Here is a 19,591-nt window from a genome sequence, read left to right on the forward strand (position 1 = left end):
AACTTTACCACAAGTTGATAACAGCTACGGGGCAGTGATTTCCAGAAGAAATTATATTGAAGATATTATCACCAAAATACATTTCTTTGAATGTGCTCATGCAGTAGTGCACCTGCTGCACATGGTTAATGCAGATAATTGTAAATGGGGGAGGGTATTACCAATCAAAGGGAGACCTTACTTTAAAGGGAAGCATGATCTAGTGATTAGATAGCAGGAGCATATAAGGCAGGAGTAGGGGTATCTGTGTTCTAATCCCAGTTGTGACACTAATTCCCTCTATGGTTTCAGGTACCATTTTCAATCTTGGGTGGTTAAATTTAGCCACCTAAATACATATTCAGATACTTAAGTAAGTGACCTGATTTTCAGAGGTGTAGAGATGATGTCTTCTCTTCCCTGATTTTCAGAAGTCTCAGATTAGTGGGGGCAGTAGGTGCTCCCCATTTCTGAAAATCAGATCATTAGTTAAGATGCCTGAATCTAGATTTAGTTGCCTAATTGTAGTTACCCAAGTTTAAAAATGTTGGCTCCAGTATATATTGACTTAACTGTATGTTGCAGTGAGAATGTGCAGTACCACATGAAATAGACCATTTATTTTTCTTTTAATTAAAACCAAAATAAAAACCATCAACTAGAATTCAAAGAAAAGAAACAGCAGTGCACAAAGAATAGCATGCTCCATCAGAGGTTTAATGTACCTCAGTCAATTCATAATTGAAATAAAACAGGCAGCTCACTGCTGGAACTGCATTTTCCTCTCCCTTCAGAACTCATAACAACTGTTGCTTCTCCTGTTCTTAGATAGGTCAAATAGAACCCCAGAAACAAATCATATAGTCAAAAAAAGGCAAGTTACTTCTCTTGTGTTCTCCAAGTACTAGCTTAAGGCTTTGGGGAGTGGGATGGGTGGCCTCCATCATGAATCCTGGAACCAAGTAGAAAGCAGTAAACGTTGGAGCCTCTGCAGAGATTGGAATGTTTAGTGCAAGTCTACAGGAAATGGACACTGGCTCCAGCTACCCATATTTCCCTTCTGTTAGCCAGAGTCTTTGAGATGTAGCATTGTCTAGCAAATGATGGGAGTAAAGAGATCTGGGTTCTATTCCTTCCTCTGCCCCAACTGGCTGTGTGACCAGTTAGGGCCCTATCTTGCGTCCATGCAGATTAATTGCAAAATTCCCATTAAAAGCACAGGGAGCAGGATTAGGCCCATAACCTCTGTGCCTCAGTTTCATTATCTGTTTTTTTTTAAAATTTGCGGTAGTAACATTTCCTTTCAGCATAGTGTTCTCAGGTTTAATTCAGTAATTGTCAGGTGCTTAGATGCCAAGCTGGTAGATCTGATAAACAGAAGCAGGGAAGGAGAGTGGGTGAGTATGGATCTGTAGAAGCAATATATGCTGCGAACTTTCTCCCTTGAGAATTGTCGCACTCTTGGGAGGCTGACAAGCAGTAAGACCCCCTGAAGGAGGGCTGAAGGATTGCCTTCCCAAAAAGTCCGTGATTTGGCCCCTATATCATGAGATGAGTGATGAGTGCAGGATGTAAATGGAGTTTCATGTGGTGGATTTACAAATGGCAGCGGGGGAGGTATATTTCTCAAGCATAAAATTTATGCTATATTTAATCTGTTATTGGAACACTAATTTGATTAGGATTGAGTACAAAGGTCGATCCACTAGGATAATCTCTAAACTGATTTTGAGTCCCATCCCCCCTCGTATCTCCCTCAGTATTCCCATTGGACTTTTACCCAATGTCACAGACAACCTTGGAGTCTTATGAAAGTATTTTGTCTCATTCAGGGTGAGTAGATACTTTACATCTGATTTATGGAGTCCTGATAAATTGTGAGGTTTGAGGAGGATGACCAGGACTAATTAAAATGGAATCTGCAAATTCTGGAGTAATTTAGGTTGTGGGCTCAGAAACACCTTATCCCGTGGAATATCATGAAAGTGGAATAAGCCATAAACACCAGTATCTCAAAATTCTTTTTACCTGATGTAACAGTCAGTAGGAATGTAGTTCTGAGGGACAGAGGGAAAAGGCAGAGTTCATTAAACTTGTCAGTACTAAACTCAAGCCCCATGAATAGGAAAAGTCCCAAACTGCAGGACAGATATGCACCAGATCTTTAAAGAAACTTTTCATAGTAGGATGAACCAATATTATGGTTCTTTGATCCAGAGGATAAGATGCTGCAGCAGCCTAGTAAACTTTACCAGAAGTTAGAGCAAGCCTCAGTTCTTTTAAAAAGCAAGTTGGACCAGAATAAAGGGAATTGCTGAACGACGTGGATCTGTGTTTTGTTGCTTCTCTACAGTGGATGTGAAAGGGATTTGTTTTTGTGACTGAGTTAGTATTGGGCACCAGGTATATTTTTAAAACTAAACCTACAAAAATTATAGTCTGGACAAACAAAAGTCTTGCAAACCAACTAATCAGTAATTGTTTCTCATTCTGTCTGTTCAGAGGTGTGATCCCAAAACACGCAACATCTTCTTCCAATTCATTCCAGGATGCTGTGACTCAGACAATCAAAAGAACTCACAATTACTAATAACTAGCTAATTCCACCTTCTCTAAGAGTGAAACCATAGCTCAGAGGGGCACTTTTGTCTGGGAAAGCTGAAACAACATGTAGTTACACCCAAAAATCAAGACAATGATCCTGTTTGCTAATCTGAATAATCCAGACATTTTATAGATGCCCTCCCCCCAAAAAAATTATTTCAAAATTAAGTCGTTTCTGTCTTCCTTTTGTAGAAGATCCGGACAGCTTTAATCCACATAGTCAAAAAGGGTTTGTTCCAAGTTTAAGAGATTTTACTACCATTCCTGAATTTTCCTCAAGATATTCAGCTTCTTAAAACAACTATTGAAGAAGTCTCCATTCACTTAAGATCACAGTATGTTGAACACACTAACTTGTTTTTAGAGTCATTTGAGAGAGAGTTTAATAAAAACAGAAACTCTTGTGTTCAAACAAAATTGCACACAATCTGGCCTCTGCGAAGTGGAGAGAGGTAGGTGTATGCTATATGGGCCACCTGCTCTCAGGGAGGAGAGATCTCTCAGAGTATGTCTATGCTGCAGCTGGGAGTGTGCCTCCCAGCCTGGGTATACAGACGCACCAGCTTTGCTTGCGCTAGTGCTCTAAAAATGAGTGTGGATGGTGTGGCATGCGCTAGCCTCCTGAGTATGGATCCAGGGAGTCAGGCAGACTTATACTTGAGGGCCAGCCCGTGACACTGTCTGCACATGCTACTACTCCCAGGTGGTAGGCATCCTCCCAGCTACAGTGTAGGCATACCCACAGTGAGTGTGAAGTGGACGTGAATGGGCGGTGATGTAATTAGTGCAAGGAGGGTAAGGAAAGGCTCAGAGTGATGCCTGGATTGAGGCTAATTGCTCTGAATGACAAAGAGATGTTTAGAGTACAGAGAGAAATGATAGGATGGATTTGTTATATATAATGACTTACATGATGTTTGTAAAGCACGTTGGGTTTCTGAAATGGAAGGTGCAATATAAGTAAAAAAATAAGTGTTAAAAGCCTCCGACCTTTGAGTGCTTTTCTGAAACAAATATAACTCATGCCTCCTATAAAGATTTTCTTTCAATAATATTATTTTAGTAAATATTTTTATGGACCAAAATACAATGAGACTAGTAAAAACGCGATACAGAGATTTTAAAGTGATGCAGTTTTTGTACACTGCCTGCAAATACTTATAGCTGCAGGTATAGCCTCACAAGGTAAAACTTCAGAAAGGAACAAACTTACTCTAAGAGCACGTGTTTAATGTACAGAAGTTATACATTTAAATTTGAAAACCAATTAGCTTCTAATAGACAGATTTTTAAAGTATGTATTAATTGCATATTATGCTGAATATTAGCCTGACCGCTGATACTTCGTAATGAAAATGAACAGTCAGCATCATTCTTCTCAGATTTTGCCTTAAAAATATCAGAGGCCTGGTAGAATTTCCATCAATTTTATCTTTGATTACTTTCCTTTTCCATCTTTTTTTTTCAATTGGGCTAAATTTACTTATGTCAGACTTGCACAAGAAAGACTCATGCAGGTGCACCAATAAATCACATTGTTCTGGATTTTTATTTGTGACCTCCTTTGTTTAATTAAAATGTCCATGACGTACCTTCAGCTCTTTTCATTGATGTATGTAAAAAACAGGGAGGGAGAAAAGTAAATTCAGGACCTTGTTCTGTGCAGGTGAGACTGCTGCAGAATTGCTGAACAAGAGAAAAAGCAGAGGCATTCAATAAATTGATGGATTCTTGATTAATGGACTTTTTGGAACTCTATTCAGCTCCACTGCAGGCTTTACATCTAGAAGTGGTTCCAGTCATTGGGAGAAACCAGGAGATGAATTTGACAGCCATCGTATTGCCCAAGAACCCTAACTTGACAGTCTTCTACTGGTGGATAGGAAACAATCTTCAGGTACACACAAGATTTCACTGGAGATTTTTTTCCAGCCTCTCTTCAATAAGGATTATGTCTAACTCCTATTCCTTTCAGGAAAATACTCTCCTAGTATACATGACATTTTGCAGACTATTTACGGGGGAGGGATAGCTCAGTGGTTTGAGCATTGGCCTGCTAAACCCAGGGTTGTGAGTTCAATCCTTGAGGGGCCCATTTAGGGATCTGGGGCAAAAATCGGGGATTGGTCGTGCTTTGAGCAGGGGGTTGGACTAGATGACCTCCTGAGGTCCCTTCCAACCCTGATATTCTATGATTCTGTTTCAAACAATCTGTTATACCATCTATTAAATGTTATTTAAACCCCATTAAATGGTCATGAATTTTCTTTATTGTTCCTTTCCCATTATTGCTATTTTTGTGATTCATTTTTTTTATTTTCATAAACAAACAAAAATATAAATGACTTGCAGTTTGCATATGTTATCAGGTACCACACGTTTCACAGGATATCCCATAGCACCTTTAATTTAAGCACCTTTATTGTTTGTCAAAGCTGAAAAATCAGACAATAACGCAGACATAAGATGTTAGGGTGGTGGTAATAATCATCAGTCATCATCATCAATCATAAAAAGACACATACAAATAGGCAGAAAAGAGAAGGAGGAGACCTCAGGTATAACAGAAGTCTGGCATTATTTGAGCCATCTCAGAATTCCTTATCCAAATGTATCAAGAAACAGAGTCCAGTTTTTTTTGAATTCATATCATTGCACTCCACATCAATAGGCTGTTCTTTCTTTCGCTGCTTACTCAGTCAGGTTCAAATACCAGTGCTCTATTTTGGGCATAAACCTACTCCTCCATTTTTGTAAAATCACGTACTTGATAATCATTGCAGCCATCAAGAACCAAAGTCTTGGTGGTGGAGTTAAACCCAGCGTAGTAGGTACATAACCTAAGGTATAATTCTCAGCTGAGGATTGATTGCTGAAATCAAGCACCATTTTCACTCTTATGTCTGCCTGATTGTTGGACAGTCCCATAGCATATGCTTCAGCGTTCGTTTTTCTTTATTACAGTGCCAACAAATTTCAGAGGATAAGGGCCTCATTTAGCACAACCTCTGTGGTGTCCATTATTGTTACTTATGTATAAATGGAAATTTTTCATTTAGAATCAGGCTACTTCTCCAGACCATTTCCTTTAGTGGAGTCACAATTATATTGCAGGTTTCAGAGTGGTAGCTATGTTAGTCTGTATCAGCAAAAAAAACAAGGAGTACTTGTGGCACCTTAGAGACTAACAAATTTCTAAGTGGGTTTTAGCCCACGAAAGCTTATGCCCAGATAAATTTCTTAGTCTCTAAGGTGCCAGAGTACTCCTCGTTTTTTAATTATATTGCAATTCACCACCTTTAAGGAAACTGTGATGTAATGCATTTGGGATTGTGGCATCAGTGAATTATGAGAGCTTCTATTTATGTGATCATTAGCAGAGATGGGAATTGAAATACTGCACAGAAATATATATTGCTGACTAAGGCTGTTTCTGTGATGTTACATTCTTTACAGTTTGTTATAGAGGGATGAAGTTAAGTCTAAAAAGGAAGAAGACAAAAAAGGTGCTCATACACCATAATTATGGTCATAGGTGGGTAGATAGACATAAAACATTACAAATCTAAATATTTCTACTGGGACAGGATTATTCTTTTCTGTTCATTTGGGCTAATTATCTTTTAAAATAATTATTTTTAAATGTATGAGCGCAATATAGTGCTCATAAGAGAGAGACTAAGATTACTGCCTGAGGGAGGAATAGTTCAGACAAGCACCATGTACCAGTCCATTATTTTAGTCTTGGGTTGGTCTTGAGCCCGGAATGCAAATCAGGTGATACTGTGTGGTGGATCTGTGATGTGCACAAATATGGACTAAGCACCTAATTCTGCATGGTACAGAGCACCTCAGATCCCTTTTGACATCTTTAGGAATTGCAGAAGTGCAATAGCGCACCTGTATGGATCGGGCACTAAAGTCAGGCCACAAAATTAATTTAATTGTAACTGATGATAGAATCTGAACTCAGGTGTGTAGAGGGGAAAGGCCTATGCACTGAGGGCCTGACCCAGAGCCCAGTGATGTCAATGGGAGTCTTTACAGTCATTTCAGTGGGCTTTGGATCAACCCTAATAGTCTGTCAGTTATATTAGAAGGAGGATTTGCTCAGTCTTTAAAAATGTGTGTCCCTAAACTTTGTAACTCTAAAGTCAAACACTAGATTTTGAACACTGTTTAAGTATATTTTATATGCATTTTCTGAATGAAGGACTATTTTAGTTTTCAAGTATCCAACATAGGGCAAGCATACCTGGTGGTAGAAATTGGAATTCGCTGACTTGGTTAACCACTGATTAAAATCACAGAAAAAAATCAATCTGTTATTTGATCGTTCCAATATATTTCCATCACTAGTCCTTCACACACTAAAACTTCTTTCATAATTCTTCGTAACATTCTTTTTTTTAATTTTCCTTCTTTTTTAGCCACTTCTCACTTTGGACAGTTTTTTGGTGACAAGATTTGCTGAGACAGGTGAGGTGAGAGTTACAGTGCAGGCCTCCTGTGGGAACTCCATGCTGCAGGATTCCAAGATTGTCCGAGTTTTTGGTGAGATAATTTTACTCCCTTGTTGTATTTTTTTTTTGGTCCATTGCATGTACTTTACAATTGCCCTTAGAGACCAGATCCTACTGTGAAATTTTATCCAATGCCATGTTAAACTTCTAAACTTAATACACTAAATGATCTGTAATAAAACTCCATTGAAATGGACAGAGAAAGGCTAAGGAAGAATTTGACCTGAATCCCTTATAGAAAATGCTACCGTGTTATTCCAAAGCACTACAGATAACAATTGTGTTAAAGCAGCATTTTGGGCCATATCTGTAGAATGCTCTAGAACTTATATGTTTTTATAATATTTTTAGTCATTCTGTTGATCTTACTACAGAATGAATAATGTGAGGGAAAAGAAGTTCAGTGGGGCACATACTTTTATAATAAAAAACGTGAAAGAATTTGCTTGCTGTGATAACATCTTTTTGCTTAATGATTTGGGCATTTCTCTAGGAGTTTGGATTAGAAAGAGCTGCTGAAAAATGTCAAATGACCTTTTAGCTAATGTGCTGCATTGTATCACAGTGTATTTTGCTGTGCCTTGTAATGTGCTGACGAGGCCTGATGTACCATGAAAAATGTAAGAAGGAAGAGGAAATATTTCAACTTGTATATCTGCTGTCAAATCTGGGTATCAGGGATATCTAACAAGTCTTACTTTGCTAAGGCTTGCAAATATGGAGAGCTAAAAGCCTTCATATATCCTGGGGACACATACTTAGCTATTGTCCTAATATTCCAAGCAGACTCTGCCCTTTTTGCTTGTAATATGCTTTTTAATATAACATAATGGTAAACACCAGGATTCAAGCTAAATAGAGTGTTTGTAAACCTCTTGCCCTGGAACAAATGGATTTTATGAATACCTGTGATACCATTTATAAACCCGTCAGCTTTTTAGAAAGCTTTAAAAATATAACCCCATTAGCATGGCTTGTAAGCCTATCATGCTTCTTACTTTTCATTACTGCAGCTGCTGTTAGTATTGGCAAATCCTGAGTCAAAGACCAACGGGGCATTGGGGTTGAGGAAAATAAAGAAATCCTTAGAAAAAATAAATATAAAAATATGGTTCTGTCTAAACTGCCCAAGAGATCATGTTTGGATCATTCATGCATTCCACAGGATCTCTTTCTCTGTTTTGCATTAGGTTCTTCAGGTATGCTTCCAAGGAGCCTGTAAGGAGAAAGGAAAAAATAAAGTCCTGTTTACTAAGGAACTGTCCATTTCTAGTATTTCAGTTATTTTTGGATTACATTCATAGAAATGTTGGGAGTGTAGCTTATTTATTCTTTTAAACAATGCAGTAGTTAGCCATTGCCATACCATTTCTGTTCATGTTTTCACAGCTAGACTATAGAAAACATAAAGAAGTATTTATTTTGCATGAAAAAAGGAGCATGCAATGGGCAAGAACCAGATGTTTATGTTTAAGTAAGAATCAAGTCCATAGAATCATGCCCATTAAAAACAAAAGAAACCACAGCTTTATGTGTGGTGTGATATCTTAATGAAAAATGACCAGAAAGATAATTATCCGTGGAGTATATGAAATTTGACTTAACATTTTCCATGTTGCCTTTGATTGGTGGCTAGAAATATTTAGACATAAGATGCTGGGAAAGTGGGGAAAATACAAAAATCTGGTATTGGTCCATGTTGTTGTATATTGTTATTGTCATATCGAATAATGTGAGGGAAATAATGTTAGATTGTAAACTCCTTGGAGCCGGAACTGTGTTTTCTTCTGTTTTAGTACAGCACCTAGCACAATGGGGTCCTGGCCTGCAAATGGGTCTTGTAAGAGCTTCTAAAAATACAAATAATAATAATAATAATAATTAATAACGCTAACAGAGCTTTTTTCCAGAGTTACTATTTTCTACAAAACTGTTTTTCCCCAATTCTCTTTGAATTATTCAAAAATGTTTCTTTTCCTGTTTCCAGATCATTTTCAAGTCCTTTCTCTAAAGTTTACTAAACATCTGGACATGTACAACCCCAACATACCAGAGTGGAGGGAAGACGTAGGCCTGGTAGTAACACGACTTCTTGCAAAGGTGCTCTCTCAGTTTGCTCATAAACTGCTCCTTCTCCAGTCATAAAGTTGAAGGTTAAGTTAATGCCTCCCCATTTAGAAAAAACTAGGCAGAGCAGAACAATAAAACTATCCCCATGAGTGACATTTAGAAGCAGTTTGAGACCAGTGTCACTTGTGTATACAGGCCATAGATTACATTATTGCAATACTGTCAGTTTCTTTCCAACACAGGCTAATTGGGAATTAACAATAAATACTCCTCTCAGGGATTTTGGGGCCAGGTGGAAATATTAGCCAATACTGTTGATCTTGGGGGAAGAAATGTAACATGAATGTGATGTAGTTAGGGGTTACACAAAGGGTACTATAATATACAACACTTAGTCTTTGATTGATTGTTTTTTTAAAATAATTTACAGCTTTGCATGTGTAACTCTGGAAAATTACAGAAAATATGTAAGGAATTAATTTGCTGCAGCCACTTTATGTAGATTGCAGGTATGGATAAGACATAGATTCAGATTCAGGGCTTCATTTATGCTAGAGCTTGCTAGGGCTCAATCCCAGCACCTCTAGGCTTAGCAGTTCATAGCCCCGGTACCTCTGGGCTTGCCACATCAGTTATGAACATAAAAAAATTGCTTGAGTCTCAGCACCTACTTGAGCCCTGGCACCTCTTTCATTACAAAGTAAGCACTGCTCAGATTTGAAAGCTGAATTGTCCTGTAGATTACTTAAGTCAAGCTTCACATACCAGCATTGTAACATGGATAAAGAGTAATGCCGTTAAGGTAGGGAGCACTTGAGTGATAATATTCAGATGCACACACTGCCAGAGATAAGCACATATTGAATTCTGTCGAGGAGCATATCAGTAAGTTATGACCCCAGAAGTAAATATTTATAAAAATAGTTATCACCAAGGAAACACAGAGCCATATTGTCAAAGGGCCCCCAGTGAAATTAGTGGCCTTACAATGAATTTGCACCAATATAAACCAGATCAGGATTCTGACCTTCTGTTTTACACCTGTTTCATCCCAGTTTATAACCCCAACACCTACTAAATGCCAAATTAATGGAACTCACTCTATCACACATCAACTTCTACCCATTTCATAATGTACATTTGCCTGATTAGTGTCTTCCCTTCTTCCCTCCCCCCAGCCCGAAACAAATTGGCTCCACATCTTAACTTTTAAAAAATCATATACAAAAAGTTAGATACAATTATATGGATTTTCAGAGACTGTTCATTTGACCTAAGGACTATGAGATTTGACCAGTTCTTTTCATTAAATTCTCACAACAGCCGTCCTAGATATATATCACACAACAGAAGAATTTGTGACGAATGGTAACATTTTCAAAAGTGATAGTGGCAATTAGAAGCCAAAGTCCTACTGAATTTCAATGCGACTTAGGCACCTAAGTGTCTAAGTCACTTTTGAAAATGGAACTTGTACTTCTAAGACACTTAGGCGCTTTTTAAACATTTTATCTTGGAAGATTACATGCTCACTGCACAGTTGTGGTAAACCTGCAAACCACTTTGGCTTCAGTTCACTCTTTCCCATGATACCCATTAGAGCTCTTTGATATGTGTGATAACACTTCTAATTTTCAAAGAGCTTTTCAAATCTCTGCTAATTAATGTAAGGTTATGTGCAGCTTTTTGGCTTCCAGTGACTTCCATAGAATTCTCTCTACATATTAAAAATCTTAACACCAAAGACCAGATCCAGAAGACCATATGTGAAAGTAGCTACATATTTTATTTATTTTTTGTATAATACTGACAGTATAAAGTTAGTATAGCATACAGGCCAGTATATCTTTGCATGTCTTTGTCTCTGCAGGAAACTAATATCCCTGAAGAAACACTGGTGACTGTGGTGAAACCTGGTCTGCCCACAACTGCTGATTTGCTTGTGCTGCTTCCAGCAAACCAGCCAAAGCGGAAGAGAAGTGTAACTAGTGATAAGGTAGCCAGACCAATCTGTGTCTGATTAGGGCCAAATCTTCATCCCATTGAAATCAGTGGCAGTACTCCTACTGGCATCATTGTTGGGCCTTACACACCTCAATGTCATCCACCCTACTTATTCTTGGCATGACCTACGTAAGAGCTAGCAGCAATTGCGGTCCTTGTCTTTAGTAGAGTGCAGTGCCTGCTCCTTCCCTGCGCACCCTGGGATGGAATCTACCCCAAAGGCAACAGGAAGAGAGCAGGCCATGGTCTTGCTTCCTACTCTAGTCCAGCCCATAATGTGGGATGGCATGCAGTGGGGAATATGCTGCAGTCCCTGCATTCCTCTCCAAGCTCCTCCAGAGTGTCTCCATACCAGCTTGTACTCTGAGCTGTGGCCATTTGCACAATCCAGCTCCAACTGGTGTCAAAATATTTCTCAGGGATGGCTAATATTTGTCTGTTGTTACATCAGCAACTAAAGTGATAACATATTGGTTTATAATGATCCAGTAGATTAAAATTCTCTAATCAGGAGTACAAACCTGTGGAAACCACATATTTAGAACATTAACATTTTTGATTAGAGGAGAGGAATCCTCCTCACTGACTTAAAAAATACATTAGACCTCAGATCCTACTGACTCAAGACTTTAGGATTTGGCCTATTGCATGAAGAGCAGGTGGTTTCTGTCCTAATGGTCAGGAAGCTTATTCAGGTACTGAGGCAACAGGAGCAAAGAGTTTAAGTGCAAAAGGACAAAGCTCAAATATGAGACTTTCCCCTATCTCCCATTTCCAAGTGAAATATGTTCAGTGGGAAGGGGTCCTAGTTCAGTAGAAAATCAAAATTTGTCCACTGGCCCTACCTCTGATTTATAATGTATGACATTATGCCTTTTTTCCATAAAATGAATGTCTCAGCTCTGCACCGGTTTTGCGTTTCAAGCATTATCAGTTAAAAGGAGTTATCATTTAAGAAACCATTAGATTTTAAGAGACTAGTTCAGGAGGGGAATATGTTACAAATAATAAGGTTCAGTGAATAGGCCACAATATCCATCTAGCCAGAGTGTGTCTACTGGTAGGCAGGCCCAAGCTCCCAGGGCAACATGGTACAAAAACCTCATTCACGGAATTGCTTAAAGAGGCAAATCTCAAAGTATTTTGATGTGACTTCTGAGTATTTGAGCAGGAGACTTTAAACTTAACTTTTAACTTTCAGGATTGGGTAAATTAGGATTGAGAATGGTCCTAATGCAAGAAAAAACATCCTTAGGCTCCCCCTCCCATCTCAATGTGACGTTCTGGAAGACTGAAGTGACAATTAATTTCCAGGAAGCACTGTATTTTAATAGATAGCTTACAAAGCCCTATGTGAATTGTGGCTTGCAGCCAGGTGGGTGTCATCACCTTGAAACTCTTAACTTCTTTGCTCCTTTTAAGGAACTAGATGCTGATTTATGATGAAATTGTATCTTTTTCTGTTCCAAGTTTATGTGGAATGGACCTCTTCAATAGTTAAAAGCAACAGATTAAGGCAGACCCTTTTGTCCTGCTGTTTGTTTGCTTTTTTTAAAAAAAATACCTAAATTTATTCAGATTAGCTCCCTTAAAATCTCAGCTATTGCTAGTGGTCTGCTTCCAGGGAGCTTGAAGAATACCATCAGTTGCATTCAATGCTGCCTCAGTGTTTTCATGGTCAGATCTGAACCACCCTTCCAGATATTCCAAGAGGAAAGACATGAAGGGCTACACTGAGCTGCTAATGACTTGGAGAAATTCCTAATATCAGGACTGGATAAAAATGAAAGCAATTTAGTATTGCACAGTTTGTATCATAAAGGTCCCCATCTGAGAGCTAACTTATGGCTATTGGAGCTAATGGTGCACAAAAGGGATGCCAAAGTCAGGATTGAAAAGATAAATCTGAGAGTAGCTATATATTTTTCATCATACTTATATGTTGCTGACAGAGTCCAGTCAGCATTCAGCTGGGGGAGGGGCATACAAAAGGGCTTACAGATACCAGGAGCACCTCCATGGACACTGGAAGGAGTGTGTTCCCTGGTAACCTTTTCTCCACAATGGGAAGAGGTGCAGCATGCAGCTTCCCCACCACAGCCCTACAGCTGCTTACTGGTGTATAAGACAGTGTCGCCCCGGACACACCCCTACTGACACACCCTGTGTGGAACTTGCAGTGGATCTATAGGTGCTAGCAGCCACATCTTCACCACCTTAATGGAGGCAAAGCAGACCACTGAAGCTACTGGTGTGTGTGCATTTCTGTGTGGAGTGTTCTTTTTAAAGAGGAGATCACAAATTTTTATAACATCTACGATTGTACCAAAATCTGTGTTACTCAGTAAATATCCTTCCAGAAAACGTCCATGGCAAACTTACTACCCTAAGGCCCTAATCCAGTGTCCAATGAAGTCAATGGAAAGACTGCCATTGACTTCATTGGGTGTTGGGCTGGACTCTTACTTATCACTTGTGACAAACCGCCCATGTTTATGGATCATTCATTCTTGATGTATAACTGAGAGGAGAACCTCCAAGATCTTCAGTATTTCCCCCTTTTAATGTTTCAACAACGGGACATTTATTCTGCTGATAGCTCCAGTTCTGAAAGTTGGTGCCCTGGCATTCTTGTGAGGCTTTGTCATGTACTGAGAATGCACTCTGAGTCTGCCTATTAACCTGGGCAGCCCTTATGGACTCTACTTTATATCTGTACTCTGAAATGTAAGTGAAATTAGTATCGCTTTAAAAGTTTCAGATCTCCATGTCATGTCAAAAGAGAACTAGATAAATTCATGGAGGTTAAGTCCATTAATAGCTATCAGCCAGGATGGGTAAGGAATGGTGTCCCTAGTCTCTGTTTGTCAGAGGGTGGAGATGGATGGCAGGAGAGAGATCATTTGATCATTACCTGTTAGGTTCACTCCCTCTGGGGCACCTGGCACTGGCCACTGTCTGCAGACAGGATACTGGGCTAGATGGACCTTTGGTCTGACCCAGTATGGCCATTCTTATGTTCTTATGTGTTACTCGCTTGCTTGTGTCTCAAAGGAATTGCACTAGAAGCACTACTTTTAGATCTGGAATGCTTATGTGATTTGAGAATTGCTGGTTGTTTCCAGTTAAGTATGGTTCAAGTACAGAACTCTGTTGGAGAGAGACTGAGTAAATATATTTCAGCGATGGTTGCATTATTTTACAAGTTGCTGTTGATACAACTGTCAGAACTATTCCTCATGTCAGACTTGGAACAGAATAGTGGAAACAATGTATGGCCAAGTCGCTAAGTTGGGGATAAAAAGTTAAGAATTCTCTGGGAGAATTCTACTGAAAATTAACTGAGACCCAAATTATGTTACCTTTACACAATAGCACAAAGAGTCCTATTTAAGTCAATGAAACCATTTATGGACTGAGTGTGGGTATGGGGATCAGAATTTGGCCCTTTGTGAAATTCATGCAAATACTGTAAGAGAACAGCAGGGGCTTTTCTACCTAATAGGCTGTGAGGGCTTGTCAAAACCGAGCACAGTAATATAAAAAGAGCCTCTCTTAAAGGTTTCATAGATATAAAGGCAAACTTAGGGAGGCCATGGAATCTCCATCATTGGGGATTTTTAAGAGCAGGTTGGACAAACACCTATCGGGGATGGTCTAAATAATATTCAGTCCTACCTTGAGTGCAGGGGACTGGACTAGATGACCTCTCAAGGTCTCTTGCAGTTCTATGATTCTCTTAAACTTTTAATTTGGCATCCTGTGGGGAGCGGTATCTTGTACTAAGGAACAGTCTATAAAACTAGCCTTGATCCTCTGGAAAATTGCCTATGTTGAAGATGCAAGCAAGAGAAAGAGAGGGACCAGACGATGTGTCTGACAGTGGTGGGATGTGGTGGCACTTTTAACGGTGCTGTTCCACAAAAATGTGGGAGATCATATTTTAATATGCTTTGTCCCCATTAGAAAAATAGGAGAAACTGTTTCTATGTGGATGGAAATAACTGTTTTGACAGAATCTTCTTAAAAACATGTTACAAACAGCCAGCCAGCCCTAGAGATAAGTAAGTGAAGTAAAGCATGACATGCACTGCATTATCAAGCAACAGTTACTTTTCATGTGTAAGAAATCTAAAGTTCCAGAGAGGCCTGTCTTTTGGTATCATTAGAAGAATATGTATATTGGAGACAGGTTTCAATGTAGATTATTCATTGTGCAAGTTACAGTTCAGGTGGGCCCAATAGCTCCCGTAAATGAAATGTTGTCTATCGCATAATGTGGAAAAAAGTAAAGAGCTCCATAAGGGGAAGGAAGATTTGGATATAAACATTTGTAACTTTCCAACATTGATGGGTTGCACAGATTCGAATGATTTTTAAAACCAGAATTGCCTAAAAATTTACAACTGATTGAAACGGGCAACAAATGTCTTCTGGGTTTCTCACCATATTGAATGAACTTAGAGGTTTCTCAATTTAGTGCATTGAATTTCTCAAAGTTGAACTATGTGGAAGATGCGTGACATTATCTCTCTCATGTTTTCAGAGAATAGCTGCTATAAAGCAGGCCTTGAATGCACATAACATCAGCTTTTTCCTGAGAGAAGGATATTGGGTCTTAGTGACGTTAGCCAGCTCTGATTCAGGTAAAAACCCCAATCTGTAGATTGCTATTAGAGTTCTGAGAGAAGTGTTACAGTAACTGGTTTCTTCTGCTGTTTGTTAATTTAAAATGTACCATCAAAGCAGCATATTTTACAGTTTTTCATTATTTGTTTGTGATACCCTGTTAGAAGCTTGAAAACACTCTGAGTGCAGGAAGTGGGAGCCTGCAAGGATTTTAAAAATTAATACTTGCCACTCCAGGCTTGTATTAAACTCCCAAGATTACAGCTTCTCTCTGACCTTGGCTTGGTAAACGCCTCCAACACCCAAATGCAAAAAAACCCCGTGGACCCAGGAAGGAGCACTTGGGAATTCCTCCCCGTGGTGTACCCTCAAGCCCTTTCACCCAACCCTCCGGGGAAGAGGTGAGAGAGAAAACAAAGGAAATTAGCTGTTGCCACCAGCTAATCAAACTGCATATGCACAAACCTCTTAGGACACCAAAAATCCAGTCCTGTTCTTAAAAAAGGTAAATTTTATTAAAAACAGAAAGAAAATACATCTGGAATTTAGGCTTTTTCTAGATTTTAAAAGAGCAATTCCAAAAATCAAGCACCCAAAATAGCTTTCTTGGGGGTTCAGTTTAAGGGTTAGAAGCAAACAAAAGCATCTCGGATTAGCACAGGGGAGTCCATAAGCGAATAAGAAATAAAAGAAATAACCCTAATCGTGTCTTTTTAGACATTCTCTAATTTTACTTACATATCTGAGGCTCCAGATAAGTAAGTTCGAGGTGTGAATTGATAATCTGTAATCATGCCTGGCTTAAAGCTGGTTACAGCATTACTGCTCTGTGTCCCTACAGCCGAGAGAACAACAGACAAAGGGAAAAGTTTCAGAGTAACAACAGCCCTGTTAGTCTGAAACAAAGGGAAAGTTTCTTTCTGAATTTTAAAAAGTTCTGCTTTCCCATTGGCTCTTTTGGTCAGGTGCCCACTCCTTTTCTTTTACCTGTGGGCTTGTTAACCCTTTACAGGTAAAGCAAGCAGAGGACAGACCAAGAAGGATTTTACAACTCACTGGCTGGCTGGGTGTCTGTCAAAGTGAGCTACTCCTCCCCCGCCCCTCATGTATCACACTCACTTTTGTCCTTTTCACTAAAAAGTAGACAGATTATCAAACACTGGCCAGCTTAATACAGGCACAAATTGAAAGCACAGTTTTGGATGCTCAGATATCAGAGTCCCCAATTTGCCAGCCTGTAAATTTGGACCCACAGATCCAACCTACAAAAATAGAGGCAAGGACTGAAAAGTTTTCTGCATTTGTGTGTGGGTGTTTTATGAAGGGAGCATACAATGAAAAGGCTGTGTTTTAGCAGCAAGGACAGCTTCAACTTAAGCCCTCCCTGACAATGTCAAAGCCTCTTTGTTTGTGCATGTGCATCATCATTCATGACACCTGTTCTGTTTGTTGCTGTATGACACTGACCCAGCAAAAGAGCAAAGCACATTGGGCTCTATTCAGATGTGTCATAAATAGTGATATAAATTATATATTGCCAAGTTAGTTCCCAGGGCAAAATAAGGCACATCCTCTCTATATCTTAGGTTCCACTATAAGACTCATCACTGTAGTTTCTAATCTGAAAGTTACCGTAGAAATCACTTGTGTTAAGAGCCAGTATTCCCTGGTGAGAAGAACAGAGACTAGAACTGAGGATTCCTGAATTTCATTCTAGACTCTAGCACTGTGTACCTGTGCAAGTCAATTGACCTTGCTCTATCTCAGTTTCCCCATCTGTAAAATGAATATAGTAATATTTATGTATCATATATAATAGAGAAATGTGAGGGCTGATTGACTATTGCCTACAGTACCTTTGGAGATCCTTGGAAAAATGGCGCTATCCATGCAAATAATTACATTATTTATTTATTTATTTCATTTAAATTTGTCCTCTCTCCAGCATCTGTAAGTTGGTCTACAAATTAGTTTATGGTGCTGCCTATTTTACTCCTGGGGGAATGCTGTGCCCTGCGCAGGGCGCAGAATTCACACCTTCCACAGATTTCTTGGCTCCCCCGCAGAAAAATGGGGGAGCAAAGAAATCTCTGGGGATCACACGCCCCTTCTGCAGCAGCGCCAGCGCGTCTGCTGGGATCAGCTGGCAGCAGAGAGCAGATCACTGTGGTGGGGTGGGGGGAGGGAGGCTAGTCCTGGGTCCATAGAGAGATAATAAGGGGGTGAGGCGGGGCACCTGCATGAGAGAGACTCACTCTTTCCCTCTCCTCCCTGTTGCTGGGCTTGGAGGCATAGGGCTGTGTGAAGCAGGCTCTGTCCCTGAGGCAGAGTAGAAATGTAAAACTAAATAGGCAGGCTTCTCATGTTATCATTGTTAGTTAATTGTTCCCATTCTTAGTCAATTAAGGCTCCTTTACCTTGCCAGAGTGGTGTAAAGGAGCCTTATTGTAAATGACAGTAAGGGAATCCTCAGCTAGGAAGGTCTGTGTGCTTTCTTGCTTTTTTTCCTGTGCCAGAGAGGAACAATGGGGTTAGATTACAGCTCAGGATCTATTTTACTTATCCATTTAAAACAAAATGCAGGACAATGATTAGCAAAACCCTATGACTTTCTTGTGTGAAAGTCTGAGCAATTTAAAGCGACCTTCCATTTTACAGAACACCAAAATCCAAAATAAAAGTAATGCAATTTAAATGAAAATCCAGGATTATAACTAGATGACAGGGTCTTGGTTAGCAAGTATTTGTAACTTAACTTTCATGTATTTAGGAAATGCTGAACAATTATGATGATTTTTTTGGTATCGTAGTTTAAATAAATTACCAAAATAAGTGAAACTGGTGTGATTATATTGAATTATTCTGACAAATAAAAAATGCAGAATTTTGGAATTTTGGATTTGTTTGGTGCAGAATTTTGGAATTTTTGGCACAGAATTCCCCCAGGAGTACTATTTGAAGAAGTGACAAGGAGAAGGTAAAAATAAAAATCTAGTGGTTTTTATTTAAGAAATTCGATAATAAGGCAAACCCAAGACAATGATTGGTCTGAAAGCAGATTTACTAAGCTCTTCAAATATATGTCTTGCATTTCAGACTCTCAGAGAAGTGGAGGAGGCAGTGGATACTGGGCTATAGTGGTTCTCTTTGTTATCTGTCTAGTTGTAGTTGGAGCCTTCATTCTCTACAAGTTTAAAAGGCAAGTAAACCTTATATACTTTAAGAACTAGATTTGTTCACATGTATCATTTCTTGAAAAGTAGCCTTTTTTGAAGCAATGGACTGATGGGTCTCTAGCTTTTAAAGCCCATGTTTTTTTCTGAGCGTTTCAGACATGAAGGTTATAACTGATGTTGACGTAGGTAAATAGCAACAATGTGGGAGCGCGTTCAGCTTGTGTCAATACAATCACCAAAAAATAGTCATTCTAAAATATATTCCTAATTATCTACTCTGAGGAGTAATGAGTAACCTAGGCAACCAGGACAATTAATTGATCCACAAGTCTAATTTCTTACCAAGAAAACAAAACAAAATGATGTGGAATTTCTCTTTTGAACATGTTAGAGTTTGATTACTGAAACAGTGCCACACAGGTTAAGAGTATCCAGCGGTGATAGAAATGATAAGTAAGAATTGAGTCCGCACGATAACGTATTAGGGAGGAGATGAAGAAGCTATGGAAGTGGCCTTAATATAAAAAATATGTTCTTGAGGAACAACTGATACCACATAAGCTGTTCCTTATTCCTTTAAGAACTCTAAGACACTTTTAGTCTGCA

General features: G+C 39.1%; 1 protein-coding gene across 4 annotated transcripts in view; it reads left to right on the forward strand.

Annotated features, from left to right (window-relative positions):
- Window positions 1–19,591, forward strand: part of SORCS2 (sortilin related VPS10 domain containing receptor 2) — an 807,861-nt gene that overhangs the window by 778,108 nt on the left and 10,162 nt on the right. For all 4 annotated transcript variants that reach the window (XM_043544690.1, XM_043544691.1, XM_043544692.1 and 1 more), the window contains exons 20-25: window positions 4,347–4,480; window positions 7,014–7,137; window positions 9,094–9,206; window positions 11,047–11,172; window positions 15,727–15,826; window positions 18,906–19,008. In XM_043544690.1, the coding sequence (XP_043400625.1) occupies window positions 4,347–4,480; window positions 7,014–7,137; window positions 9,094–9,206; window positions 11,047–11,172; window positions 15,727–15,826; window positions 18,906–19,008 (700 nt within the window). The remainder of the gene's footprint in view (window positions 1–4,346; window positions 4,481–7,013; window positions 7,138–9,093; window positions 9,207–11,046; window positions 11,173–15,726; window positions 15,827–18,905; window positions 19,009–19,591) is intronic.

The sequence above is a fragment of the Chelonia mydas genome, chromosome 4 (genome assembly GCF_015237465.2).
Source record: "Chelonia mydas isolate rCheMyd1 chromosome 4, rCheMyd1.pri.v2, whole genome shotgun sequence".
Taxonomy (NCBI): Eukaryota; Metazoa; Chordata; order Testudines; family Cheloniidae; genus Chelonia; species Chelonia mydas.